Source organism: Leuresthes tenuis, unplaced genomic scaffold, assembly GCF_036924035.1.
Source record: "Leuresthes tenuis unplaced genomic scaffold, fLeuTen1.0.hap1 SCAF_11, whole genome shotgun sequence".
In the NCBI taxonomy this organism is placed as follows: domain Eukaryota; kingdom Metazoa; phylum Chordata; class Actinopteri; order Atheriniformes; family Atherinopsidae; genus Leuresthes; species Leuresthes tenuis.
This window is the reverse complement of record NW_027325365.1, coordinates 23,076,086-23,088,692: the sequence shown is the minus strand read 5'-3', so window position 1 is coordinate 23,088,692 and position 12,607 is coordinate 23,076,086. Positions and strand designations below refer to the sequence as shown.

Genomic DNA, 12,607 nt, shown 5'->3' with positions numbered 1-12,607 from the left:
GGTTCGACCAATGGCGTCGCAATGGAGGGAAATGGGCGTTCCATTCGGTTAGGAGCAGAAGTTGAACAGCGCGAGCAGACACAGCTTTGGAAAGGCAGACTCAGAGAGGGCAGAGGCAACGGCCCTCTTCTGGAGGGGGGGGGCTTATAACAAAATATATATACACACGTGTGAATTGTTTGGCCGCACGATAGTTCATATGTGGGTAACAGTTATTTTAGAAAATCATATCACCGCGGTTTTATATTTAAAATGCCTATTTTACTTTTCCTGTTAGACACGTCCGCCTCTATGAATCAGCGCACTTATTTGGGTACGACGTATCTGGACGTTGCTAAAGGCGCGGTTGAGGTCTTTATGAAGGTAAAGAATTATTTTACCCCGATTTTTTTCAGCAAGGATGCACCTTTGATAAGCTTAGGGTTCCTTGGGCAAGCTCGGACGAAATTGATAAATGGTGTTTTGGTTTTCTTTTTTTTTTTGACAGCTGCGTGCCCGAGACCCGGCTAGTAGAGGCGACAGGTACATGCTAGTTACATTCGATGAGCCACCATACGGAGTGAAGGTAATTAGCAAATGATACAACTTTTACATTTGAAACGTCGAACGTGTTTCTCTGTGAGTGAGACTTTATTGTCCCTCTGGTTCGTAGTCGGTGCTGGGCGGCTTCCCGGTGGCGAAAACGGCAAATTATTGCTCCAAAAACCCGCAGACCCGGAGCCGCACTGCCTCCGAACATCCAGCGGACATTTTGCTTTTGTGTTGAGAAAAGTCTCGGGCGTCGAGATGGAGGCGGGGAGATTTATTATCATGCGTGACGTTATCATAATTTTTTTAACAGTCCAATATTTGGATTGGTCAAAGAGGCCGTCAATCATTCTCCATCCCGCCCTATTTATCAGCCACGCATAACAATTGGCCAGTCTTGGTTGAACGGTGATAAGCCCTCTCATCGTGAGATTTCGTTGTTTTATGTTTATACGAGTTCGCTACAACAGGATTATCAATATTCATATGATAATTATGTTTCATGCTGATATTATGAGCATTATGAGAACGGTCTAACGTAGAAACACACACTTTTCAAGCAGACAGAGGATACATGCAGCCTGTGAATCACTGCAATAAAGTCATGGGATTCATGTCATCAAAGATATTCTCACCACTAATCTATTGACTTGTTTTATGACCTGGAACATAATTTCCCTGAGCCTTTCATGCCCAATAAAACATAATCCTAAGTACCCACACAAACCTCCAAAGTCTTTGAGCAGCATCAGGAGCTGCTCTGTGTTGTAGATCTGTATAGGCTGGCCAACTCCTGTCACACAACAGTGTAGCCTGCTACTCTTAACGCAGTATGCCAACATGCTATTAACCCCACTCATTTCATCAAACAGCATAGTTTGCATTCTTTTTCCTGAATGTGTTTTCATTTCTGATGACCAAATAACAAAGTGCTGGAACTGAAAGAAAATGGAGGGAGAAAAAAAAAAAGCGCATACGTTATAAAGCAGAGAGCATGATAAAACGTACTTGTAATGACACATTATTTCCGTACCTCACTTTGTCAAGTCAAGTCAAATTTATTTGTATAGCACATTTCATGTACAAAACAATTCAGAGTGCCAAAACAATTTCAAGCCAGTTGGACGTTGACAATTTGTCTTTCACGTTTTCAGTTTGAATATCTATTTCGCTATGATTTACATACTCAAATTGTACTTTTGACTTCCTGTTATAATAAATCAGCAGTTTTAGTGCTCCTTGCCAGTTTTCCTTGTATAGCCTTATTGCATCATTACAAACCTTGGCAGAAAGATGGAATCACTGCTGAGGAGGTTGTTCATTCAGCTACCCTTTTTTGTAGAAAAAAAATCACAGATATATAAACATATCTATATGTTCAAATATCTGTACAAGTCTAAACATGACGACCAGTCTGCAGTTAAACTAGAGTGCTTGTAGACTTAAAAGAGCAGTTTTACATGGCCGATGGACAGAAACATGGTCCCAACTAGAGAGCTGACTATGGAAAGGTTTATAAAACTCCTTCTAAAAGGAGTGCAGGAGTTCAGCTGTCAGCTCTCCTTTACATGTTTCAGTGAGCGTAGGCTCATTGAGTCACCTTTACAGAAGAGAAACAAGCACTTTTCCACAGTCATTGATGAGATGGGGTTGGTGTATTTTGGACACTTCTCATTCTATAAATCCAGAGGAGGTTTGGTGACGCTATAATGCATGTAGTCACAGAGCAAAGGGCGTTCAGACTCTTCTTCAAGAAAGACATATCGACTCAGTGAAATGGTTGGCAAACAACAGCTTAACACACGCAAATCACAAGTTTTATGTATTATTTGTTTATTTGTATTAGTTTTTTTTTACAAGGGCAAAATGTCCAGCTGCTAAATGAAGTAGTTTTCTGTCACAGCTGTGCTTTGAGCTTTCCTTTGAAATGAAACACCTCACAAACATCCCTCAAATGGTGATTCCCTAACTTTTGCCAGTGATGTGTAATAGTTAATGAGCCGCAGTGACATCAGAGTGTCACCTGTATTGATCAATAAAGGCTTTTAAATGAACATCAACAGGCAGATGAAGTTGTCGCTATTGTCTCTGGGAGAAGATAATCTGAGCCTGATAAAGTTGGATTGAATTAAACAGAAGTTTCATATTCACAATATTCACAGCTTGTTGTAAATGTGGCACACAGAGATAGACTTTTGGATCACGCCTCAGCCCGAATGATCATAGGTGTGATTCTCCTCCCTCTCGTGTACCCATCCAGGTGCTGGTGTCTGAAGTGCTTCTTCCCTTCTTGTAACGTCTTTCTTCAGCTCCTTTTCCTTTCATTGTCCTTATTGTGCTTTCCCCCCTCTGTTGTTTCTGAAGTTTATGATGAAAAGACGAGGTTATACTGATGAGGGCTACTTTGATCTTACAGGCGGAAGCAATAAATTGTTGATGCAGAGGGAGAGAAAGAGGAGCTCAGGCGGGAAGAATACAGAAGTGTTCTGCAATCTGAATTATTGAGTGCGCCGTACATTTCTGCAGTAAAAGTTGGTGCCTCAGTACCACTGTGAGTTTGTTTCCTCCTTCAGTTTTCAGCCGCTCACTGAGATTTATAGTCTGGTTATAGCCTGATTCATATTGTACACGCCGATAAAGGCAGCTGGAGACTCTTTCTTCTCTGTATATGTAGCCTCTTCCCGGCCCTCCCTGCAAAGGAAGATGTAAGCTTGCAGGTCATGTGTAGATTAAGCATCGAGCCGCAGTCCTAAAGTGCTTGACCCCGCTGGAGAAAAGTGCAAGAGCAGCTGCACGCTCGTCTCCTCTCCTGGGGGAGTATACGTCTCTCACAGAGGATATGCAGCAGTGGAAAGTGTCTCTGAATTCTTTGAGAGTCTGGATTTCAACAATATTACCTATTTCTTGAGCCTCACAAAAGTCGATCTAAGGTTGCAGCTCGTGTCACATCCTGTTGCTCAGAATCAAAGGCATGCAAAGACTTTTAACTCCTGCTATCAGGGACAGTTATCGACTTCAATTCATCGGTTTGAGTTGTCCGTGAACAAAAGTCTCCCTGTTTTTCTTTATAATAACACAGTATGTGTGTGGGTGTGCATCTGCTGTGGTTTTGTGGCTGCTCACTCTGCGCTGCAGGCGCTGCAGCTTCAGGCCTCCTCTGCTGCCTGTTGTGTGGCTGTGCAGAGCGTTCCTCACATTGTCCATGTTTTTCAGGCAGGCTGGAAGGAGAACCACGCCACCTTCATGTGCGAGCTTAAGAACCTGCAGGCCTCTGGGCTGACCACGTTAGGCCACGCTCTTCGCACGGCCTTTGACCTCCTTAACCTCAACCGTCTTGTCTCTGGAATCGACAACTACGGACAGGTTTGAAAGCCGTCGATTATTACAATGCGTTAAACTGAATGTGACTGAACACATTTTTTATGTCCTAATATGACAGTGACATTTCTCAATATTTCTGTCACCATTCCATCACTCCTTTACATGGAGAATATTGACTTTTGACCAAAGTTTAATCTACACAACCTTGTCCCAGATAATTTTCTCCTTGCGTCGTTTCTCTAAACCCCTGCTCAAAGGCAGTAATGGATTACTTCAGTGAGACAAGTTCTGTGCATCAGGAGCGTGTAAATCTACTTAGGCATTCCCTATGTGTTTGAATTAGACAAGGCCGACCTCTACAGCACAGCTCTGAATGAGTAACACAAGGACATTCTGCAGCTTACACAGGCATTCTGACACAAAGCAAAGATAAGCACCTGCAGCACACAGTTAGCCAGTGGGTTAGCACAGGTGTGATGGTAATTCCATGCTAATTTTTGTAATCTCTTTTAAACCAGCATACAAGAATTTTGTCATAATGTTTAAGCACTTGAGATGAGTGTATATCTAATGCTTTAGAAGATGGGAATCTTTCCCAGGCACAGATCCCACAGCAGTGTTTTGGATGGTAAAGAAAGCAAGACACACTAGTGAGAATAAATAACCTCACTGCTTTTCTTGAGCTTGAGTTTAATTGCTGAATGTTGCTGTGTCCCCCCCCAGGGCCGTAACCCGTTCTTCCTCGAGCCATCTGTGATCATTACTATCACTGATGGGAACAAGCTTACACACAGCTCGGGGGTGCCTGATGAGGTGAGAGCACAAACAAATGCCACAGTGCCACCATCCATCCATTTTCTATACCGACTTAATACAAAGTCAGGGTCATTTGGCATCGCCTCTTTTGAAAATGACCATATGTGTCTGTACCATGAAAATAATGCCGGTTTCTCATATTAACCTCATATTAACCCTCGTCACCTGCTTTGTAGCTGCACCTGCCTCTGAACTCTCCTTTGGCTGGCAGCGAGCTGACCAAAGAGCCTTTTCGCTGGGATCAGCGTCTGTTCGCGCTGGTGCTGAGGTTGCCGGGAGCAACTACACCGGACAACGAGCAACTCGGTAGCGTCCCCACAGATGAGTCCTCAATCACCCAGATGTGTGAAGTCACTGGAGGTTTGGCATTTTCTTCCTCTTTGGTTTCGTTATGTGTCTGTTGCACAGGGACTCATTTCCTCATGCTTTGATCCTCTCAGGGCGATCGTACTGTGTGCGAACACAGAGGATGTTAAACCAGTGTCTGGAGTCTCTGGTCCAAAAGGTTCAAAGTGGCGTTGTCATCAATTTTGAAAAGACCGGGCCTGATCCGCCTCTCGTAGGCGAAGGTGAGCTTTTGGGCGGGGCGCACTGTGAGACTACAGGGCAACAGCCCGTACACACTGCCTGTTCCTGGGTCAGCTCACAGAAGAGTGAGTTCTCCCTGTAACCAGCACACTGAAGACAGAGTTTTACACTAATCACATTTCCTTGAGTTAGTTTGAACACTCTGGACACTCAAAACCAGAGAAATCAGAAGAGATTCTTCTGATTTGGAATCAACACTGTGTCGTTTGACACTAAAAAGAGAACTGAGTGCAAATATACAGCCTTATAACAAACAAGGTAGTTTAATTTAACTTGCACCTGGTTCCATTGGTAAATGAAGAGAAGTTGTTGGTGTACCATTTAAGGAGTTTTAACCTTCTAAGTACAGTACTTAGGAAAACCGAAAACATTCAGGGGAATTATAGATAAGCCTGTTATTGTCAGTCTGTTTATCATTTGTATTTGCTGGCATTTGATTCATATTCTACTGTATGTTGTGCAGATAACTCTGTGGAGTCCAGTCGTCCTGTGTCATCTTTCAGCCCACAGCCCTGGCACAGCTGCCACAAACTAATCTATGTGCGACCAAACCCAAAGACCGGGGTGCCAGTGGGCCATTGGCCCATACCAGAGTCCTTCTGGCCGGACCAGAATTCTCCAACGCTGGTGAGTGGAGAAGCTTAGGGAATACCGCTTGTCGCTTACAGAGCTGGATTAATGCTTAAATTTAAGTTGCCATTTTTCTTCTGCGCTGCAGACTTTCTATGTCTTTCTCATGGTCTTACTCTTCTGCTCCGTTAATTTCGCTTTCTTTCTGTCTTCTCCACTTTTATTTGGCAATCTGTCATGTACGCCATAGTGCGATCAGGTGTTCAACCCTGTGAACTGTCATTTTGGTTACCTGTTAATCTTCTGTGCCTTGTTATACATTGCTGTCATGGCTGGACATCAGAGAGATGAATGTATCCAATCATTCCGATCTGTTCCTCCCAGCCACCTCGCTCTGCTCATCCTGTGGTGCGTTTCTCTTGTGGGGACTGTGAGCCCATGGTGATTGACAAGCTTCCCTTTGACAAGTATGAACTGGAGCCTTCTCCACTCACCCAGTACATTCTGGAAAGGAAGTCTCCTCACATGTGCTGGCAGGTAGGTAAAATACTCTCACAGTCACCGGGTGTGAGATGGTAATATATTCTGCTGTGAAGTAGACTTTTGATGTTAATGTTGAACGTTAGATCGTTTGCCTTCTGGTCCTCAGGTGTTTGTCAACAGCAGTGGGAAGCAAAATGACCTCGGACAGCCATTTGGGTACCTTAAAGCAAGCACCACTCTCACCTGTGTCAACCTGTTTGTCATGCCTTACAACTACCAAGTCCTTCTCCCGCTCCTCGGTAAGACTCTTTAAACATAAACTTATATTTAACGGGGACTCAGAACTTCTGGGTCAGTAGATCAGAGCTGATACTAAATAGAAAAATCCTTCTTTTTCTGGGGCATCTCTTCGTTTCCAGTCTTTTTTTTTTTCTTTGATTGATATTTAGCTCTAAAGAATATCAAATGCAACTTAATGTTCATCTTTAATAGTTTCGACAAACGCTTTGCTATTTTGGGGAATTAAAGTAGTGCATCGTAGTGTATATCTGAATGCTTTTTGTTGAGTCTGGATCAGTCAGTATCAGTATCAAGCTTCATGGCTGACTGCTGGTCACTGATCCAGAATGCTAAAACCTCTCCAAAACCCATTTTCTCCTTTCAGACGATTTATTTAAAGTGCACAAGCTAAAAGCGAACCTCAAGTGGCGGCAGGCCTTTGAGATGTACCTGAAGACAATGCCTCCATACTACCTCCTGGTAAACAAATGCTCCTGTACTTAAGCTGCCTTTAGTAAGGGTATTGGTTGGTATTTTTTTTCTTTCCAATTAACAAATTTTATACTGTTTATTTTGCTATGCTCTAACAGCCCTTAAAAAAGGCACTGAGGATGATGGGAGCCCCTAACCTCATTGCAGACACCATGGACTGTGGCCTGAGTTACAGTGTCATTTCCTACCTGAAGAAGCTCAGCCAGCAGGTAAATACTGCTTAAGTTCTGTTTCCATCATTTTAACTGTGACAGTTATAGTAGTTGGAGGAGAAAACACAAGGTGTAATACAAAAATATTGTGTATTTATCAGTGGTCTAAGTGTCCTTAGGACTGGTATAATCTGTGATTTGAAGGTATATTTCCAAATCTAAGGGAATGACAGGTCTTAATGAGTTCTTCATTATTGAGATGCGGGACAAAGTTCAAATTTAAAGTAAGAGGTGAGTCGAGTTATAACTACTTGTTTGTCATGCTGTCCTAGATTGAACTGAAGAAGTCAGACACGAGCATGTGTTATGTATGTGTTCAGTAGAAGTGGTCAAGAAAGATTTAGTCAGGAAGTCTGTGCACATAACATAAAAATGAGTCATTAACCACCTAGCCAAGCATAGACGCTCAAAACAATCACTGAGTAAGTCAAATTAGGTGACCTGAAGATCTCAGATCAGCAGAAATTAGCTGCTCTACAGGGCAAACAGAGCAGTTAAGCTAGCGGTCTAACATGTTAAAGGCAGAAAACTGTTCTTTACTGAATTGTGGAGTTGGACTGTTAAACAGGTTTTCATTGATCTTCTGTTCAATATATTTAGGGCAGGTCTAAAATCATGATTCCATGACGCAGTGGGATTGTGTATAAAAGGCGAAGAACAGCGACCTCACCTCTGAAACGTTATGAACAGCTAACCTTTCTTCCCTCATTACAGCAACCCGCCATAAAAATGTAACTTCCACAGTTCAACAATGTTGATGATAGGTGATAGAAATATTTAATGTCTGCACGGAATATTTGTGATTTCATTTGGAAACAAATGGCTTATCTTAAAACAAGCTCAGTTAGGTTATCGGTGTGGTTAATTTGAGCTGACATGTAAGACCTGTCTGTTCGTGTTTAGCTGAGTGGTGAGAAACGAGTTTTTCTGTAATGTGACAAACTCTGAAAGCAGATTTCTTTCAGACTTTCAATATTTCGGTCACCTTAAAGCTGTGGACTAGGTCTTAACTGACATTCTCATGGTGGTGCCCTGCCGAAAATTCAGCTAAGATGTTGGAGCAGTCTAAGCACACCAGACTCAGTCCTGTCTCAGTGGTGCATTGAGGTCTCAGTTAATCCAAGCTGCCTCCTACAAAGCTTCTGGGAGAAGAATTGTGCAGGTGTTGGTTGTGGTCCTGTGGACTTCAGAGGAGAACAATTAGGTCCTCACATGAGGTCCCTATAAGTTAGTGTTCTGTCAGGATTTGGTCTACATGATGATATAAAAACTCCTAACGTCCTAAATATATAATCTATACAGATAGGAAATTGTCATTTTTTTTCTTTCTTTCTTTTTTTCCTGTTGCGTTTAAGGCAAAAATGGAGTCAGAACGTCTCATTGTGTCGGTTGGGAAGAAGGCTCCTCAAGAAACTGGCATAAAAGTAAAGAACCACTCCAACTCACTCTCTCTGGCCTACCGGCGAGACTTTAAGCAGCTCCTGCAGGGACTCACCGGAGAGGGGCCCCTTCGCCTGGTGGACATGAACTTCAAAGAGTTTGCCGGCTTCCAGATTGCCCTGCTCAACAAGGTACAGTTAACACAGCGAGGACATTTCACAGTGTGTGACATGCTTTCTGTTCCGTGTCAACGAAAAGATCACACATACAGTTTTTGGTTGGTTTTCCACTCACTAACTCTGAAAATGCGCTCGCAGGATGTAAAACCTCAAGCTTACCGGAATGCCTATGACATTCCAAGACGGAACCTTCTGGATCAGCTCACCCGAATGCGCTCCAATTTGCTGCGGACGTCTTTAAAACTGATCCGAGGGCAAGACGAAGGTATATATTCTTGTCGATAATGTGTAACGGAGAGATCAAGTGTGGTTTCATGACTGACGATTTGTCCTAGTGCAACAGTCTCCCTGCTTACAGGATACGTATCTGAAATACCAAATAAATACAGCAACGTAAGTTTGAATTGTTTTATAGACTACCTGCACAGCATTCCAGTGGCACAGATGGGAAACTATCAGGAGTACCTCAAAATGATGCCATCTCCTTTGAGAGAGATTGATCCTGATCAACCTAAACGACTGCACACATTTGGGAATCCTTTCAAGCAAGATAAAAAGGTAAAGATTTATCAACACTACATAGTGTTGTCATGGCAGATGTCTTCTTTCTGTGTTTAGTCCTTTCATTCTACAATGTTTTGCTTTCTCAAATGTCTTTCCCAGGGGATGATGATCGATGAGGCAGACGAGTTTGTAGCAGGCCCACAAAACAAGAAAAGGGGAAATTCCAGTGATTCCAACTTGAGCGCTACCGTGAAACGAAGGCGGAGTATGTCCCCATTGCTGCGTCGGCCACAGACTCCACCGGGGAACGCCAACCATGTGATTGGAAAGAGTCAGGCAGGGGTTCAGGGCCAGCAGAAACCCCCTTCACAGCAAAAAGGTAAGATTAAGGGTCACTTAAAGCACCGGATTTGTGTCTTGATCAAATGAGAATAGATCTATGTGGAACTGATAGTAAAATCGTAGGTTACTCATTTTTAACCAATCAGAAGCGGATAGCAGCAGCATGGTTGTCACTGAGAGCAACGGCGACGGTGTTCTTGGGCTTGACTCTGGAGAGATCTGGCCAGCTGAGATGGACACAAAGACGGGGAGTCCATCTTCTCTGAGCTTAGAGGCGGTGGAGGTGAAGGTCGTGGAGGAAGCAGCGATTCAGGTAGAGGACATCAGTACAGAGGAGGACAGGCTGGTGGTGGATCTTCTAGAAGAGCAGATGCTTGAGGAGAAACACAACTGTGAGCCTCTAAGCCCACAGAGTGAGCTGGATGAAGCTGAAACTGACGCCACAGTGCTTGAGACCATCATCATCGCCCCGCTGGATGGCAGCCAAGCAGAGCTGCGGAGCCGAGTGATCAAGGAGGTCCGCAAACCCGGACGAAGTGAGTACAAGCCACTCAAAGATACTTGTTTTTTTCTAATCTGATAAGAGTCTTCATAAAATCTGCGTTTGTGTTTGTGTGCTTTGTCTCAGACTGCAAGGAAATACTCGGTCTGCTGCAGCAGGTGAAAGGGCCAGTAGATGTACAGAGATACTTCATCCAACATGCTATCAAAGAGGCTGCCAGGTAACACACAGTGAGACATTTTTTAGTTTATTCAGTCAAGAGGAAGACTCACTAATCTCTTTAAAGCATCACAGTAATCTCCAAACATGCCTGCTTGGCAGCGTGTCAGTTATTCCAGCCGTGTGTGATTGCAGTCCCGTTGCACAGTAGATTGTGTGTCCTTGAAGCACAGCAGCTTACACAGCAATGACTCATGACCGCACAGCAATTATTTTGATTGCATTTGAAAATTAAGTTCATCCACAGCACTGTCAAAAGGTTTTAAATGTTCCAGGAATCTTGGAGATCCTACCAAAGCTCTCCTGAGTCATGCACTTGAGTGATTTTTCTTTTTTTTGGACTGGCTGGCTCCCATCTGATAGTACTGCGATATAGACATGAAGCATGGCATCTAAAGTGGCCAAACTTTCATCATGATTGCCATTTCCCCACTTAGTTTCCTGCGTCTTTTAAATCAGTTTTGCCTCTTTTGGCAGGTTCAAAAAGCGGGTACTGATCCAACAGCTGGAGGCCGCCCTCGCCGAGTTGGAGGAGAAGCCAGAAACATGCTCACAGCTTCCTAACGATCACGGCAGGTAGTTACCGGAATGAGGAGTGGGGCTCCTTTCCTCTGAAGCATATGAATTTGACTGCTGGGTCTCGTTTTTCTTGACCGACCTCACCAACATAAAATGAAGGACATGACATGAAGACATGGACACGGACGAATGCTCTGATGGTGGAAGCTCGTACTGCTACATCACACAGGGTCAGAGGCAGAGGGTTTAACAGGAGAGCCCTTCAGGACAGAGTAAAGAGACTTTGAAAATAATCCTCCTCCTTTTGACAGATGCCTTAAACATCCATATGGCTTTTGTCTGTATGGACAAGTTATTCACACACACACACACACACACACACACACAAAACGCTCCATTAGATAAATACATGATAAGCTGGCAGATCCTTACATGGGCAAAGGATAAATGGTCATTTTCCTCTGCTGTTGTTCTTTAAAAGCAGACCTTTCTTCAGCTGGTCTGAGAAGCGTTTGAACCTCTGCGACTTTTTCTTCTTTATTTTATAGAAACAAAAGGTTGCACATACATGTAAATTTGCGGCTGGCAGGAGAAATCTTGTGAAGCCAGAATACATCTGCAAAAGAATCCATTCATTTTTTTTTCTCTTTTATCTAATACCTGCCTCATTTCAGAGGTTGATGTTGACATGAAATAGCATTGGAGCGTGCAATAAGGATGAAGTCTGAGCATCTTTATTTTGCAGTGGCAATACATATTGTGATATAAAGTTTGCTTTTCAGGGATTTGGGTTACCTGGGAAGTAAAGTTACGATATCACATGAAGTCAAAACTCTGTATTGCCATGTGAAATGTATGCGTACCTCAGAATTTTTAAATTGACGCTTATTGGCTTTTAAATGTCTAAATTCAGGTCAACTTTGTTACTAATTGGACATAAGTTTTAAAGCTGATTTTAATATCTGCCAGTATGTATATGCATCAGTATTTTGGGTGCTGAAAAAACAGTTTCAGTCCTTAAATATCTCACAAACACTGGTTTAATGACTGAGGATCATCCTCCTTTTATCTGTTAGTACAGCAATAGGTCATGACAGTTTACTTCTTCAACCTCGCAACACACACACAGCTCCACCAGAAACACTCCAATGAACCTGGGCATTACAGCGTAAATCCCAGCAGGCTTTGCCTCGGTCCAGGCTCGGCTGACAGCCGGCGCCTTGTTGAACGGTCAGTGACGTGTCCTCCACGGCTTTTCACATCGGCGCTCCTGCTCTGTTCTCCTTGCTGTTACAGCAGATGTACACTACTTTTTAAATGTTCATAGGCAAATAGATTATTTTTGTGAATTTACGTCAGAGTATAAGAAATATTTTGGAAGAAATGTTCAAAGCCTTTTTTTTGTAAACTGTTATACATATACAAAGTGGAAAGTTTTATGCACATTTTTTTAAAATAAAACAAAAATAAGCCACAGGTAGACTGGTATCTGCAGCTTGTGTGTTAGTGCTTTTATTTATTGCTCACTTCAAAAGGAAGCACTTTAAACTGAAACAGATGACATGCCTGACCTGCTTTCTCAGCCTGCACTGCCACCTAGTGTCCAACATACCCACCTGCAGGTGATTTCATCAGCTGGTAGTTCGGATGCAGCAATCCTGCATCAAGGTCAC

General features: G+C 43.1%; 1 protein-coding gene across 2 annotated transcripts; it reads left to right on the top strand.

The window, feature by feature from the left end:
• The first annotated feature begins 73 nt into the window (after positions 1–73).
• ints6l (integrator complex subunit 6 like) lies at positions 74–12,400 on the top strand. Of its 2 annotated transcripts, XM_072396152.1 has the most exons (18): positions 74–363; positions 488–565; positions 3,742–3,891; positions 4,573–4,662; positions 4,842–5,025; positions 5,106–5,234; positions 5,717–5,880; positions 6,208–6,360; positions 6,473–6,605; positions 6,971–7,065; positions 7,176–7,286; positions 8,645–8,860; positions 8,987–9,113; positions 9,264–9,406; positions 9,512–9,731; positions 9,841–10,230; positions 10,323–10,416; positions 10,893–12,400. In XM_072396152.1, the coding sequence occupies exons 1-18, from the start codon at positions 253–255 to the stop codon at positions 10,993–10,995; spliced, it is 2,691 nt and encodes an 896-aa protein (XP_072252253.1). In that variant the 5' UTR covers positions 74–252; the 3' UTR covers positions 10,996–12,400. The 2 variants fall into 2 exon arrangements, with proteins under 2 accessions (XP_072252253.1, XP_072252254.1); XM_072396153.1 differs by lacking the exon at positions 4,573–4,662.
• The last annotated feature ends 207 nt before the right edge of the window (positions 12,401–12,607 follow it).